Below are 16,759 nucleotides of genomic sequence, written 5' to 3' on the forward strand. Positions count from 1 at the left end.
TGTGTGTGTGTGTGTGTGTGTGTGTATTATTACCTATCTGCATGATGATGATGATGATGCAGTTCTATCATTAAAAATGATGTCTTATGAATCCCACTATCTGACACAGTCGATGGCTGTATATGTAGTTATGTTGTGTCAAGTCTAACTGATATTTTGGTTTTCCATAATATTCGTAATCTTTGAGATTGTTAATGATAGATAACGGTATTTCATAATAGCTGAGAATTAACTTGCGTATTTGTTTTTCCTTGTTTAGACTTCACCTAGACAGTTGGATGCATCCCGTTTTGAGAATAGGAATTCTAGGATTGTTTCTTGTGGGGCTCGTCACAGTGCTGTGCTGACAGGTATGTCACCATTACCATATGCTTAGAACCAATATCTCATGATCATTTCATCTGCGAACCCATACACATCCTTCGACGAGGCTGGTTAGTGTTATCCTCTGAGATCTCCACCAGGGCAATTTTTCAAGTCTTCAAGTTTGTTTGAGAAAGACCATTTTATTTATTCACGAGAGAATATAGTTGTGTAAATTCACTTAAAATTATAGTTTTCTCGTCACTGATTAAGTCATGTCATGTTTCATACATACTCTTACTGTTTCCTGTTTATCATATTGAAGCTGATGGTCACCTATTCACTTGGGGATGGAACAAATATGGTCAGGTATTCCCAATATCTTTGGTAACTCTTAAATATTAAGTAGTAATATTGGTGCTTGCGTTGATTTCTTATTATTACCTACCTGGGACAGCTTGGTTTGGGAGATTCTGCTGACCGAAACATTCCTGGTCAAGTTTCTATTGCTGGTTGCCGACCAAGAAATGTTGCCTGTGGCTGGTGGCATACGCTGCTGCTGGTCGATAAAACCGATTAACTTCATTTGTCCATTAGCAACATGGTGGTCGTACAGTTTTGATAGGTTACTGACCAGTCCTCGTTTCATTAGTGGAAAGTAGATTTGTTCAAAAATCACCCAAGCCAGTTGGGTTGCTGTGTTCATCCTTCTTTTCATTCCCCCTATCCGTGTGAATCTAAAACTTTGTATTGTTGGATCCTTAATGCTAACATTGGTGTACTCGTTTCAGCTAATTCTTTCTTTGCTTAAGTTGGTTCGAAATATTTATGTTGCATCACTTTAATATTTTGTTTGTGTATATATTGTTTAGTGGTGGAACTCTTCCGCAGTTCTCATTTTAATATTTTTTTACAACTTTTGTTTAATGATTAAAATATTAACTTTGTAGGTTCTTTGTACATTAAAATGGGCTTTCCTGTCGTAACACGAGTGCCATTGGATTGTTGGCATACTTCATAACATCATCCCAAACCCATGGCTATTTGACAAGAATATATGAATGAAGAAAGATTACATCTAATGTTTTTAAAATCTAATTGTATTAAGGTAGTTTTCAGTTCCTCCATCCAAACATTTGAGGAACTTGTTTCAGAACATAGATAACATCGTCAAGGAAAGTTCGACAAAATAGAGAAGTTGAATTTGTTAACCGCTTTATCAAGACACCCATTAAGGAAACATTTCTTGACATTTAACTGAAAGGCCATTCTGAAGTATTAACATAGATAATAATAGAATATTACTAGATTCTCACGTAAAAACATTTCTAGAAGTATAATTATAGCAAATAGTAGTATTAATACCAGGATTACTAGAACTAGAAAATTGAGGCATAAACTAAAGACTTGAAAGTGATATAGGTTATTAGGTCCATCATATCCATAAAGAAGAATTTTACTGGTTCCTGATATTTGATAAAACAAGGTTAATAAAAACCTCATACAATGTTATCTAGCACTAGCACAAACGTGATTGAAGGAACATGTAAAAGATTGTTAAGGATTAAGTATTATATTTAATAGTCCAGTCGGCGGTTAAGAGTAATTAGGTTAATCCTAAGTCAGATTATTGATGTATGAAATAATTGGGTTAATCCTAATAAGTCTATCATGAAAGTTTGTACATATATGTTTGATATTTAGATAGGTGGTTACTTTTATTATGCATTATTGTCAAATTATCTAGATAAACATTGACATGAGCTTCAGAGTGTCTTTTGTAACTGACACTTGATAAGACCGAATAGTGCAAGGAAAATTAAGGACCAAACTATGACTTAAGCTTGGAGTTAGAAGATAAATTGTGTAAGAAGAGATAATCTCGACCCCACAAATCAAAACATTTTGGTGCTTACCATGAGATCCGAGGACAAAAGAAAATACCCAATGCTGACCATAAGAAACATAAGGGACTAGCACGACCTTATGAAACTTATTAAAGAGATGCAAAAATAGATGCAGGAGATGCAACAGAGACATGATGCCGAGATAGCCACGCTGAAGGCGAAGCATGCTGTCAGTCGACAGGAGCAATCGGCCCAACATTAGGTGTCACTCATTCCTACCCCGTCAAAGGAGAATAATTAGATGGACAGACCAAGCAGGATTGGTCAGAGATGAGTAAGACCGGTTAGGAGTTGAGTAGTGCAACGATCAAGACAACCCTCTCCATTCAAACGGTACAGGCTGAGGGCCTATTACCTTTCACCACGGTTGTCATGGAAGCACCAATGTCAGAGAAGTCAACAACCCTACTATTTGAAAAGTATAATGGATCAACTAATCCGAATGAGCACCTTCGCTCCCTCATGAAAACCATGGTGTTTTACTCGTTGAGTGACCCTAGATGATGTCGAGCATTTTCCCTATCTTTGAAGGGAGAAGCGCTAGCATGGTTTAATACCTTCCCTCCTAACACGGAGGACTGCTTCACCACCATCTGTTCTTTGTTTGACAGACAATATGCTTCAAACCGAGTACAAAGTTTAACGCACTTTGCGCTAATAAGCACCAAGCAAGGGAAGGATGAGTCGTTAAAAGACTTCATGGACTGGTATAGGGATGTTAGTTAGGAGTTCATCTTGAACAACCTATCAACGACGTTGAAGGTTGGACCGTTTGCGGATAGCCTGTGCGTTAGGAGAACGAAGACCATGGACGAGTTGTAGGAGGGAGCAGCCGAATTCATGCATATAGAAGAGATGTGTGCCTTTTGGAAAAAAGCAGCAAGAGGACAGACACTACGATTGCAATTTGCAAAAGGGCCTAGTGTGCCTGCCATGGAAAGGAGAGTTATGCATTACATTTTTTCTACGCGTATTCTACTTTTTTTGGCAATACATACATTTGACTTCCCTTTTCTGACTACCATATGGACGTTTTATGAGAGTTGAATATGGCCTCTACCCAACTTCATCGTTTATGTAGACGTTCGTCACCATGTACAAGGCCTTTGACTTGACACCAACACCTGCATTGTTCTTGTATTTTTTTTTTTTACACTCGGCTAACCCCTTATAAGTCTAGGGTGTCTCTTGTATCAGAGAAGGATTGGATGTTATTCACCTTATTTAATACTTCATATAAAGGGTTCAAGAAGAACTTCATTAAAGTTGCAATAATAGAGGCCATCCAGTCAAAATTCTATACCAATAATGGTCGGTCTAAGTTTCCCTTCTGATGGACTGAGCACCCTAAGAAGGTGACTGCTTGGGCAAAGTCCATTATGACCCGACAGAATTAGAGGTGATCAACATGATTAACGAGTTACCCTGTCGGGCTTCCCTCATGACAGACTCCTTAGACGAAGAAAGCACCATGGTCGACATTATTACCATAGCATGGAGAAAGGGATGAAACGCTCGGTAGCAAAGAACAAAACAAGGACAGGTGTGAAAATGACAGCGACCCATTCCCTATTTATAGTCGAAAAAACAATTTTCACGGAAGAATTTCAAATGTTGAAATCAATTTGATTCGACGGTCCATAACATGCAACCTTTCATTTCAAACTGATGAACGAATCCCGAGGATCCAAGTGTTCCACTCACATTGATTACATTTTCTTGTAACCACCACGATAACTACCCACGTGAGTAATTGCCCCTGAACGAGCAATGCGAAGTAGCCTGTCCCATCGCTATAGGCACAATCTCTTACCAATCAATAACAAACCCCTACACATCTTTAAATGGAAAATGTGCTCGGACTTGGGGTTCTGTGAACTATATAACCGCTTGGTCAGCCATGGATCGAATGGTCGACCATCCATCCAACAACAAATTGACCAGTGAACCAAACCGACCAGTAATTGGACCAAACCTAATCAAAAGTTCATCCTGAAAGTCTATAAATATAGGTTTAATATCTAGGTAGTTGATTACTTTTGTTAGAAGTGAGTTTTAGGCCTAACTCAACCCCACAAAACCGACTTGTAAGGTGAGCTCTGTACCCCACTTATATATTATAAATTGGCCTTATCTCTAGTCGATGTGGGACTTCCACCCCCTTCACGTCGAGGTATATACATCTCGAGTGTGAGACTAGATATTAATGGCTGGTCCGATAGCTGCCCAAATAGTGGGTGGAACAATCTGTCCAACAAATATAGCTAGGATAAGCTCTAACCTGATACCATGTTAAAAGTGAGTTTTAGGCCTAACTCAACCTCACAAAACTGGCTTGTAGGGTAAGGTCTGCACCCCACTTATATATTATAAATTGGCCTTATCTCTAGTCGATGTGGGACTTCCAACACACCTCCCTCACGCCGAGGTATATACATCTCGAGCGTGAGACTAGATATTAATGGGTGATCCGATAACGACCCAAATAGCAGGTGGAACAATCTGCCCAACAAATATCGCTAGGATAAGCTCTAACCATAGCTTTGATACCACTTGTTAGGTTATCAAGGGGGAGGTCTTACCGGGGAGACACAATATCAATGAGATATGAGCCCAACCTTATAAGTGACTCACACCACTCTTTACCCAAAACCTTAAGGCTATGGGTTAATGGGTCTTTCATCTTGATATAGTGCTCTACTTTCTCATTTCTATCCAATGTGGGACTTGGACTCGCACTTGCATTCCCAACAATCTCTCCCTCAAGGGTGAGTCCCTTCCACATTGGTACACTCCTCCTTCAGCGAAAGCATTCCCATCCAACCACAACCACGAGTAGCCTTTCGTACCGGCCGTTCATCTTAACGGGACACGCTTACCTGGAACTCTTTGGCAGGAAGGCTTTCGATATAGGGACCATTGTACTCGCCTGAGCCGGTCACCAAAACAAACCATCAGCTCTGATACCATGTTAGAAGTGGGTTTTAGGCCTAACTCAACCCCACAAAACCGGCTTGTAAGGTGACGTCTGCACTCCACTTATATATTATAAATTGGCCTTATCTCTAGTCGATGTGGGACTTAACAACTTTTATTATGCATTTATCGTCAAATTGTCTAGACAAACACTAAATTAAACGTTAGAGTATCTTCTGCAGGTAATACTTGATCAGACTGAATGATACAAAGAAAATTAAGGATCAAACTGCGACCTAAATTTAGAGTCAGAAGATAAATTATATAAAAAAATTTAACTTCGACCTCACAAACCAGAACAAATATATAGTTAGATTAAAAGAAGAGAAGATGGTGGAACAAAAACAATTTATGGGAAGGTTTTGTCCGTTAGGAACAAAATTATGATTGAGTCCTTAAAAAATAGTTGTATGTTTATATTTTAAGTGGAATTTGTGACATGAAAGGAGGTACCTGAATGTAGAAAACAGGTTTGAGATGGAGAAGATGAAGTATTTGAAACTATAGCCTATGGTTGAGTGGGAACTTCGTTCTTTCTTCTTATAAAAATTAAATCCTCAACTTCAATGTTAACAATATCAATTTTAGTTGTTGATTTTGCTCTTAATCAAATGTAAAAGAATAATCTATTTTTGGAAAGATCTTCAAGAATCAAATTAAAAACGTTCTCTTAAAAAAATAGGATATCCAATCACACAAAGAGATTCAACAAGAGATTCAATATGGCAACGAAATTCAGTCGTGATTACAACAAAATCAGTTTTGTACTCAAAACGCAGCTGTCATATATTCATAAGAATAAATATATCCAAACACTTATGACAAGTTATCACGAAAGAGAAATGATTGAACATACACAATAAACGTTTTATATTGTTATTCTTAATAATATTACTTTGGATTGATATGATTGGTATCATGATCTTCTTACGAAGAAAATCTCCAAGAAACATGACTTTTTTTTATCAGCATATAAAATAAGAACCCTGCACAATGGATAGGACGCTTCCTTATAAAATTCAATATATATATATATATATATATATATATATATATATATAATATATATATATATATATATATATATATATATATATATATAATGGATGAGATACTCAGTTCTAAGTAATGGGAACGGTCAAAACAAATAAAAACTTATCAAGGAGTAATAATGCAGCGGAAATTTAATCCTCCTTCTTTCGAGAATCTGTGAGGAGCACCAAAAAATATAACAAAAATAGAATCCAAAACACAAAGAGACACCAACAATTTTTAACGTGGAAAATCCCTCGATGCAAGGGTAAAAATCACGAGTCGTCCAGACCAAAGAAAAATCCATTATGATTAATAATAGGGTACAAAATAGCCTCCAATAATAATACCAAATGGTATTTCAATAAGCCAAATTAACTAAGCACAAATGCTTACAATTGAGAACAAAGAAGATGAAAATTCTCCAAAATAAGACTGCTGGTGCGGGACTGATTTCTCTCAAACTAGACCTCCGATTGACGAGCCGAACGCTCAGAATGAAGAACCATATGTCTGGAACCTACTGTCCAAAAATCAGCTCGATCCAACGGTGAACGACTTCACAACAACGAAAACACCAGTGCAGGTTTAGGGTTATGCAGGAATGGCTTTCTCTCTTTCTTTTTCTCTCACTTGGCTTTTGCCTCTCTTCAAATGACTCTCTTGTATCCTACTAATCTGACCCATCTCCATTTAACCTAATGAGACATAATGAACCACACTATTTGGACCTATTCTCCACATAGGAAGGAAGCCCAATAACCCAACAAATCTCCCCCTCACGACTATGTGGAGATATTCACTAAACCGACGATCTCACAAAAAACTTCAAACTTTCCTCTTGGCAATGCCTTGGTCATCATATCAGCACCATTATCATTCGTATGAACTTTAGCTAATTCCAACAACTTAGCATCCAAAACATCACATATCCAATGATACCTCACATCAATATGTTTGGATTTAGAATGAAAAGTTGGATTCTTACCAAGATGAATAACACTTTGACTGTCACAATACAATAAGTATTTACCTTGCACAAAACCAAGCTTCTGCAAGAATTTCTTCACCCATAATAACTCCTTATATGCTTCAGTAAATGTAATGAATTCTGCCTCAGTAGTAGACAATGCCACACACTTTTGCATCTTTGATTGCCAAGCCAAGGCTCCCCCTACAAACTGAATCAAATAGTCTGAAGTGGACTTTCTGGAATCAATCTCTAGCCATATCCGAATCTGAGTAACCCACCAAAGTAGGCTTATCAGCTCCAAAACAAAGCCTCAAACCACTGGTACCACAAAGATACCTCAAAATCCATTTTACAACATTCCAATGCTCTCTACCTGGATTTGATGGAAATCCGCTAACTATAGCAACAGCGTATGCAATATCAAGCCTTGTACATACCATTGCATACATCAAACTACCCACCGCAGAAGCATAAGGAACTTTTCTCATATCTATCTTCTCAGCTTCATTTGAAGGACTTTGTTTAACACTCAACTTAAAATGAGTAGCAAGAGGAGTACTTACAACTTTAGCATTCTCCATTTGGAATCTCTGCAACACCTTCTGAATGTAGTGCTCCTGTGATAGCCAAAGTTTCTTCTCTTTTCTATCACGAGTGATACTTATACCAAGAATCTTCTTAGCAGCTCCCATGTCTTTCATGCCAAATGACTCGCCTAGTTGCTTCTTCAACCTGTCAATTTTGAAACATCTTTCACAACAATAAGCATGTCATCAACATATAACAACAATGTGATGAAATCATTCTCAGAAAATTTCCTGACAAAAACACAATGGTCAGAAGTAGTCTTCTTGTAGCCTTGCTCACACATAACAGACTCTAACTTCTTATACCACTGCCTTAGATCCTGCTTCAAACCATATAGGCTTTTTCGTAGCCTACACACATAGTCTTCCTTGCCTTCAATAAGAAAACCATCTGATTGATTCATGTAAATCTCTTCCTCCAAATCACCATGAAGGAAAGTTGTCTTCACATCCATCTGCTCAACCTCCAAATCAAGAGTAGCAGCTAAACTTAACACAATTCCGATGGATGTCATCCTCACCACAGGTGAGAAAATCTCATTGAAGTCAACACTCTTTCTTTGTCTGAAGCCTTTCACCACTAACATGGCTTTATATCTGGTAGATGTAGAATTTCTCTCTTGCTTCACCCTGAAGATCCACCTATTCTCTAAGGCTCTCTTACCCTTACGCAACTTCACCAAGTCATAAGTGTGACTATCATGCAGAGATTTCATCTTATCCTACATTGCATCCAACCACTTTTGATTTTCTTCACTTTCAATGGCCTCCTCATAACATTAAGGTTCTCCCTCATCAGTCAACATCACATACTCATTGGTAGAGTACCTCTTAGAAGGTTGTTTTGGCCTGTCAGATCTTCTGGGTTGAGCTTCAGGTAGCTCAGGTATATCACCAAGACTCTGATCTTGTGACACATCATGTTCCTCTTCATCAACATTATCAATAGGAACATTCAAGCTATCTCTAACATGCTGATTATCAATATCACCATGTTGTTCATCATCATGAACATCAATATCCAAATCATTAATAGACAATCAAATTGGATCAACATCAGCCATATTACCATCTTCCTTAGGTGTAGACTTCTCTACCTTATCAATATCTTCAATGGTTTGATCTTCCATGAATTGCACATCGCGGCTTCTAACAACTTTCTTCTCAACGGGGTCATAGAACTTGTAGCCAAATTCATCCTGACCAAAACCAATAAAGATGCATTGCCTTGTCTTCATATCCAACTTGGATCTTTCATCCTTCAGAACATGAACACATGTTTTACAACCGAAGACACGTAAATGATCATAAGTAACATTCTTGCCAAACCAAATCTTGTTGAAACCTCAGAGTTCAAAGCAACTACTGGACTTAGATTAATAACATGCACTGCTGTAAATAATGCCTCACCCCAGAAATGATTAGGCAATTTTGCTTCAGAAAGCATACACCTAACTCTTTCAATCAATGTCCTGTTCATCCTCTCCGCTAAACCATTTAGCCGAGGAGTTTTGCGAGGAGTCTTCTCATGTGCAATACCATATTGTCTACAATAAGCATCAAATGGTCCAGAATATTCACCATCATTGTCAATACGAATGCGCTTCAGCTTCTTGCCTGACTTTCTCTCAACCAAAGCATGAAATTCTTTAAACTTGTCCAACACTTGGTCCTTTCTTTATAGTGCATAAACCAAAGCTTCCTGGAACAATCATCAATAAAAGTAACAAAGTAAAGTGCACCACTAAAAGAATTTACCTTCAACGAGCCACAAACATTAGAATGCACCAATTCAAGCAACTCTAACTTCCTGGAGGGAGGATGCTTCTTGAAGGATACTCTGGTTTGTTTACCAGCCATGCATTTGAGAACATTTCTCCAACTCTACATTCTTCAATCCTGAGAGAACATCCTGTTTAGCTAAACAGTTAAGTCCCTTTTCACTTATATGCCCAAGCCTTTTATGCCACAGAGATGACTCCATATACACGACATTCACACTATCTTTAGCAACTAAAGCTTTTGTCTAGTAAAGCTTAGAGTTTTTCTCCCCTTTAGCCACAATCAAGTTACCTTTGGTCAGCTTCCACTTTCCAGAACCAAAGTGGTTATCACTTTCCAGAACCAAAGTGATTTGAAACAGGAGTTCCTTCCTCGTACTTCAACTCCACAAAATTTTTCAGCAAGTATAATTTATTAGTCCCTGACTTAGAGGCATACAAGGACTCAAGTTTATCCCATAGGCTTCTCGCATGTGTCTCATTAGCAACAAAATTATAAACATTATCATCAACAAACTGCCTGATAAACCCACATACCTATTGATGTTCAAAATCTCATTCTTCATCTGACTTGGATTTCGACTTATTGGAAGCAAAAACAGGAAGATGCAAATTTTTCACAAATAGCAAGTCCTTCATCTTGCCTTTCCATAAGTGATAATTTTCTCCAATCAAAGGAATCAATTTTGTATATGCCTCCATCATTCACGCAAATTAAACAGTCCCTTAACCTAAGAGCTCTGATACCACTTTGATGGGGGAAGGGCCAAAACAAATAACATCTTAGCAAGGAGTAATAATGCAGCAGAAATCCAACCCCCCTTCTTGCGAGAATCTGCGAGAAGCACCAAACAAATAGAACAAAAATAGAATCCAAAGCACAAAGAGACACCAACAATTTTTAACGTGAAAACCCCCTCAATGCAAGGGTAAAAACCATGAGTCATCCAGACCAAAGAAAAATCCACTATGATCAATAATAGGGTACAAAAGAGTCTCCAATATTAATACCAAATGGTATTTTCAATAAGCCAAATTAACTAAGCACAAATACTTACAAATGAGAACAAAGAAAATGAAAATTCTCCAAAACAGGGCTGTTGGTGCGGGACTGATTTCTCCCAAACTAGAACTCTGATTGACGATCCGAACGGTCAGAATGAAGAACCATATGTTTAGAACCTACTGTAAAACAATCAGCTCGTTCCAACGGTGAACGACTTCATAATGAGGAAAACACCAGTGCAGGTTTAGGGTTATGCAAGAATGACTTTCTCTCTTTCTTTTTCTGTCACTTGGTTTTTGCCTCTCTTCAAATGATTCTCTTGTATCTTACTAATCTGACCCATCTCCATTTAACCTAATGAGACATAATGAACCACACTATTTGGGCCTATTCTCCACATAGGAAGGGAGCCCAATAACCCAACACTAAATACTATAACTATCAAACTACAATTTTTCATATGCTATTAACTGAAAAAACTGTATATTACAAAATAAAATAAAGAAAAACATATTTTTATAAAAGGGTTGGTTGATCTAGTTGAAATAGTTCTACATTGTTGAATTTTAGAATAAATGTTTTTGTACTCCAATGATGATTTTTGAAAATATATAAAAAAGTTGTTTCTTGGCAGATATATTGTTTAATATTTGTTTAACTAATATAAAGTTAGAAAAATTAAAAGTTAAAAAGTATTTGAGCATAAAAAGTATTGAATAACGTTCAGTTAAGATCTAAGTATTAAATGTAAAGACACTAAGAAAAAAAATAATGTTTATACTTTTTTTTATAAAGTTTTTATACGTTGATATAACATTTCATTTTAATGGTATAAAATTATTAAATAAAATATTACAAATATGAAAACTAACAAAAAAATCTTAGATTTTTCTAAAAAAAAGTGTTACACCTGATTAATGACAACTTAATTATGTTGCTGCTTCACCCCACTCTGCACTGAATCAACTAGAAAGATATCTCCTACGCTCATACCATTTAAGGTGATCATTACAAAAGAGAAAACAAACACAAACAAAACAACAATACAAGAAAAGTAAGCTAATATTATAAAAGAAACTTATCTATTTAGTTATGAAACATCATACCATATAACTCATTTCCAAATCAAATCAAATCTCAACTTACACATGATTTCTAGACTCGACTAATCTGGATATATGTATTGATGTCAGACTATGGTAAATTTTTGCACTTGTAGTGGTGTAACAACTAACTCACCCTAAGCTACCACATAAGCTAGTATGTTTACCACCTATAGTCAAAGAACACCAGACCATAGACTAAGATCTTCTGCTACTCTTTACCACATAATCTCCTTCTCTATTTGAGATGGAGTAATTATTGGAGCATCAGGATAACATCTAAGGTTGAGTCCCTACACCAATACATCACTCTACTTGAAATTTCCATCAAGAATTTCACCCTAGAAATTATTTTCAAACCAAACTTTAATTCAAGCACAATCTCTTTCATAACCCATCCAAACATTACAAATAATATACCAAACACACCTTAAAGTATCAATGTAATTATCATTCATAAGAAAAATAAGAGAAAAGAATACAAAACTCATAAAATGAACAAGGCGCCCAATGAGTGAACCTTGGTGCCCAACACTAACCTGCTCATCTTGCGAGAGTGCAAACAGAGAGCTTCCCCAGCCCAACAAGATGTCTCACCCAACCTCTGAAACACATTACCACTTCTCGTTATTACTTGGCCAACGAGCCTGTAATCACCCAAATAGTCTGCAAAATGCTGCAGAACATTAATTCTGTAGAATTTGCAACCCTCAACCTCAAATTTTCTAGCTCCAACACCTCTACATGTACTTAACACTCTCATTTGTTATTCCAAACCTTAATTTAACTCATCCAATTGTTTATGACTCAACTTATACTCTATTAGTCTTGTTTTTCCATGAATTTCTAACTCACTTAAATTAAAACACCATTCTAAAGCTCATAATTCAATCCTTCTCATTCGTCACCACCATTTAGTAAACTCAACCTCTAAACAAGTCTTAAATAGCCTAAAAACATACTTTAAATATCAGGATTCTCCATCAAACCCTTATCTTAAAATCTTGCATATCAAAACCCCTATTTAGCACCAAACTAGCCTACCACTCTTACCAAATCATTACTCTTCAATTCAATATCATCCTTTTTTGGTTAACTAAGGTTCTATACTAGTTTAAAATGACCCTTAAACAGATCACAACCATCAATTATCACACCAAAGTTCCTGCTCTAAAAATTCATCTTTCAAAACCTCAATTTAGACTTAAAAACTAGTCGAATAAGACTCTCTATTTCCTACTTTCAACTCTACATTAGATTGTACCTATGGAACATCATAACAACAACATTTAAAGTTCACACCATTATCAAATCACAAGTGTACACCAAAATATTAATCAATAGACAATTGTTCACTCATCAATATACAACGTCACCCAATAAGCAATTCAATTAATATCATATTCAACAAAACATAAATTTTATTACCTATCAAACAACAATCCATACTTCTCATACAAAAATTAAAGCAAATATTAACTTCTCTTACTTGACAGATGACCAAACCACTCTAGAAAGCCAAAAGGCCCAAACACACAAGAGTTCTATCTACTCCTACAAACCATAGAAACATACCGTTAGAACCACTGATCCGCAAGGAGTCTTATAGATGACTCAAACTCAACATACAAAATCTAATGCCCTAAATTCTAGGATGCCACAAGTTTAGAAAGAACCAAATATTTTTAAACTTTTTTATAACGCGAAAATCTATTTTTCAAAAACCTTAACTTATAAACATGCATACTTTATTCAAAACATAATAGTTCCAAAAGCCTTATCTAATTACATTATTCCAAAAGTAATTAAAATGACTAAGAAAATAAAACAACTACAATTACATTATTTCAAAAGTCTATACCAAAAGAACTTTTTAAAGAAACCCAAATATTTTCCTGTCATCTCACGAATCTATCATGTCTTTAGAACATCTGTACTATCATCTACTTACGTATAACAAAATATACTATCATCGCCAATAATATCATTCGCAAACACACAAATACGTATGGGGTAAGTGATGTGTCGATATTTTATTGATTTCACTTAGCTTATTGTACCGAATTTAATCAGGGAATTGTGTTTAATTGTCCGGTATTTTTTCGTTTTTCCTAACTATGCTTAATTTGATCAGAAATTCTAATTTTAATTAATTTAAATTTTCTGAACTAATTATTTGCATTATTATTTTTAGGGAAAATTTTGGAAACACAATTTGGGACATTTGGAGGAGACAAAATAAATTCAAGACTCTCATATTAGACATTTTAAATTTTAGTTATCTTGTAATTTAATTGTTTAAACTTTTTGGACAACTTTTGCACATTGGGCCATTAAAAATATGAGGGGTCCATAGATTTTAGGACACATGGCCTAACCCTAGGGTTTTTGGGTGGACCCCACCCTCATTTCTCAGCAACTCACGGTCCTAGTATTTGAACAGTCGTCACTTTTGAGGAGGACTCTTGGCTGCTGGACGGTGCAGAGCTCTCTTTCTCAGCTGAAACTTTTGGGAGATATTGGAAATGATATTCATGGAGGAAGGCATTGGATGAGTCAACGAAGCACATGCTTCCAGCCGACACTTCAATATTTCTTTTTTTTTTTTTTACTTTTGAATGTTTTCTCATAGGAGCTTTGGAAATGGACGCTGGTTGTCTTGGGTGAATGAAAAATAACTTTCATATTTTGCATTGTGTGCCCGCTACTTTCATGTTCTTCTTTAGGATTGGTGAAAGATGTGATTCATTGCCTTGGTAGGGTCCGAAGATGGGACGTGACAGAGATAATAGGTGGCCGATTCATTTGGGGCATTAAATGCACGGTCCATTCATTTACTTTTAATTTTCATTGCTGGCACAGTGATTTGGTTATTTCAATTGAAAGTTTTCATTCAATAAAAAGCGACGTTGATTTGGAGAATGGGGCTGTCGAGTACACGTCTTGTCCAGCTGCTGGAAAAGTCATTTCCCTTGCTTTAGGTGATGCAGATTTCATGGATTGTGATTCACGGTTTTGGTTAGGTGGGTGCAGATAGTCTCTCGGTCAATGCATTTCAATTGGAGGGAATGATGAGACGTTGCTGCAGCTTGTTAGTAGCAACTAGCTTGGAATGAAAAAAGTGATTAGATGAAGGAGGCACCACGTGATTGCTGTCTCGGAATTCTATTTCACCTTTATTTCTATTAGAAATTGTTTTACTCATGCTTTATTTGCATTTGGTTTATACACTTTGTGATTAATTTTTTCCTGCAATTGACGTGGAGCATTGGGAAGCACATGTTTTTTTTTTCTTTTTGAGATTTACATTTTCATTAGAGAAAAGGTGTATGGGGTACAGGGGTTAAGTTTGAGAGAAGAAGTTTGGGTTTTTAATTGAAGAAATCGTGAAGTGTGTCACGGTTGGAAGAGGAAATTTTATTCTCGTTTTTATTTTTCTTTGCAATGTCACGGCCAAGGGGATTTTATTTATGGCCAATTGCTATTTCAATTTCTTTGGTGGATACACTTCTTCTATTTATTTTGCTTTAGAATATTTTACATTATATGTTGAGTAGTTTTTCATCTTCTTAATTTAGTGTTGCATTTTAATAGTTTTAATTGTGCTTAGATATTTGCTTGTTCTACTATTGGGTTTAGCATTTTCACTCTCTTTAATACTTTCTATGATGTTCGAATGTGTTTAATTTTTATTTTTAATTTCGTCAGTTGCATTCACAAACAAAACTTTTCACCAAACCCCCCTACTGTGTGTTAGACCTAAGTCTCGAACCGCAAAATTGGTCTTTGGGAGACGACCTAGGAGTCACTTCCTAGCTATACTGCATTTCTCATATGCAATCAAATTTTTATGGGCTGCGACACCCATCAAATTTTTGGCGTCGTTGCCGGGGACCAACGGTTCGGTTTTAGGTCTTTTATTTTGTTAGTGTGTGTTGTGTCTTGTCTTGTGTTGTGAGTGTGGTGTTTTGTTTTGTGTGTTCGTCATTGTGTGTTGCATTTAGGTAGCTTTAGTTGCATATTTTCATTGCATTCTTCTTACCCCCCCCCCCTTTTCTTCATGTCTACCTATTTTGGTTGTGTGAGTAATGCTTATTCTGCCTATGATTATGATTCTCCTTCTGCATCTGACTTTGATATTGCTTCTCATGCATATTTTGTTGATTTCTGTCTTGAGAACAATATGACTCATCGTACCATTTCTGAGAGTGCTCTTTGGGAGTCAGTTTCACATAGTGAGGATGATGTTCATTGCGTTCTCACCTTTGGACTGATAGATTTGCTGCCTAGGTTTTATGGTTCTGCAGGTGAATGCCCACACAGACATTTGGAGGAGTTCTACACCATTTGCTCTTCAAAGAAACCTCCTCATGTCACTGATGATCGCATTTTCTTAAAGGCATTTCTGCATTCAGTAAAAGAAGCAGCATGGGAATGGCTTTATTATCTTCCTCCAGAATTCAAGGCCAATTGGGAAGATCTTAAGCATCGGTTTTTGGAAAGATTTCGCCCTTCACAGCATCAATATCAAGAACCACCATTCCAGAATGCTTGTATGCCTCCACCAGTCCAGGAACCACAGCAACTACAGTCCTATCAGCCTGCCCAAGCAACTCCTCATCTTTCCACTACTTCTGAGCCTACATTGAAGGAGTTACTGAGGCAAATGACCATGCAGAAAATTGAGTTCATGCAAGAGACTAGAGCATCCATTCAGAGTTTGACTGATCAGATGGGGAAGATGGCTACTCAACTCACCGAGGAACAGTCTCAAGTTTCAGAGGAATCATCATTCCAGATTGTTCAGCTTCCAGATTATGTCAGTGCCATCCACACAGGAGATGAGGAGCAGAGTCATGATCTTACTACTGCGCCATTGACAAGCTGTCGTTGAAGCTATCAAATTAATACTACTTTTCAAGGCAACTTCAGTATTGCCTAGTAGTATTCAAGAAAGTAGATAGGGCTAAAGTAACCCTAAGTCGTCTCCCAACGAACACGGAATTGCTTTCGAATATCTGAAACTTATGAATGCTATGCAATGCCTAAGAACAAAAGTGAGGATGTTTAAAGGTTGTTGTAAAACAAATA

General features: G+C 36.7%; 1 protein-coding gene across 6 annotated transcripts in view; it reads left to right on the forward strand.

The window, feature by feature from the left end:
• LOC106771934 (ultraviolet-B receptor UVR8) overlaps nt 1–1,148 on the forward strand; it is a 9,811-nt gene extending 8,663 nt beyond the window's left edge. For 3 of the 6 annotated variants that reach the window (XR_002669061.1, XR_002669060.1, XR_002669062.1), the window contains exons 10-11: nt 260–350; nt 629–673. Coding sequence is in view for 2 of the 6 variants with exons in the window: in XM_022784680.1 (XP_022640401.1) it covers nt 260–350; nt 629–672; nt 761–883 (258 nt within the window). In the remaining 4 variants the exon portion in view is untranslated. Of the gene's footprint in view, nt 1–259; nt 384–628; nt 674–760 lie in introns of those variants that run through there. The other 3 variants (XM_022784680.1, XM_014657995.2, XM_014657996.2) reach the window with 2 other exon arrangements.
• The last annotated feature ends 15,611 nt before the right edge of the window (nt 1,149–16,759 follow it).

This window comes from Vigna radiata, chromosome 8, assembly GCF_000741045.1.
Source record: "Vigna radiata var. radiata cultivar VC1973A chromosome 8, Vradiata_ver6, whole genome shotgun sequence".
NCBI classification, from domain to species: Eukaryota; Viridiplantae; Streptophyta; class Magnoliopsida; order Fabales; family Fabaceae; genus Vigna; species Vigna radiata.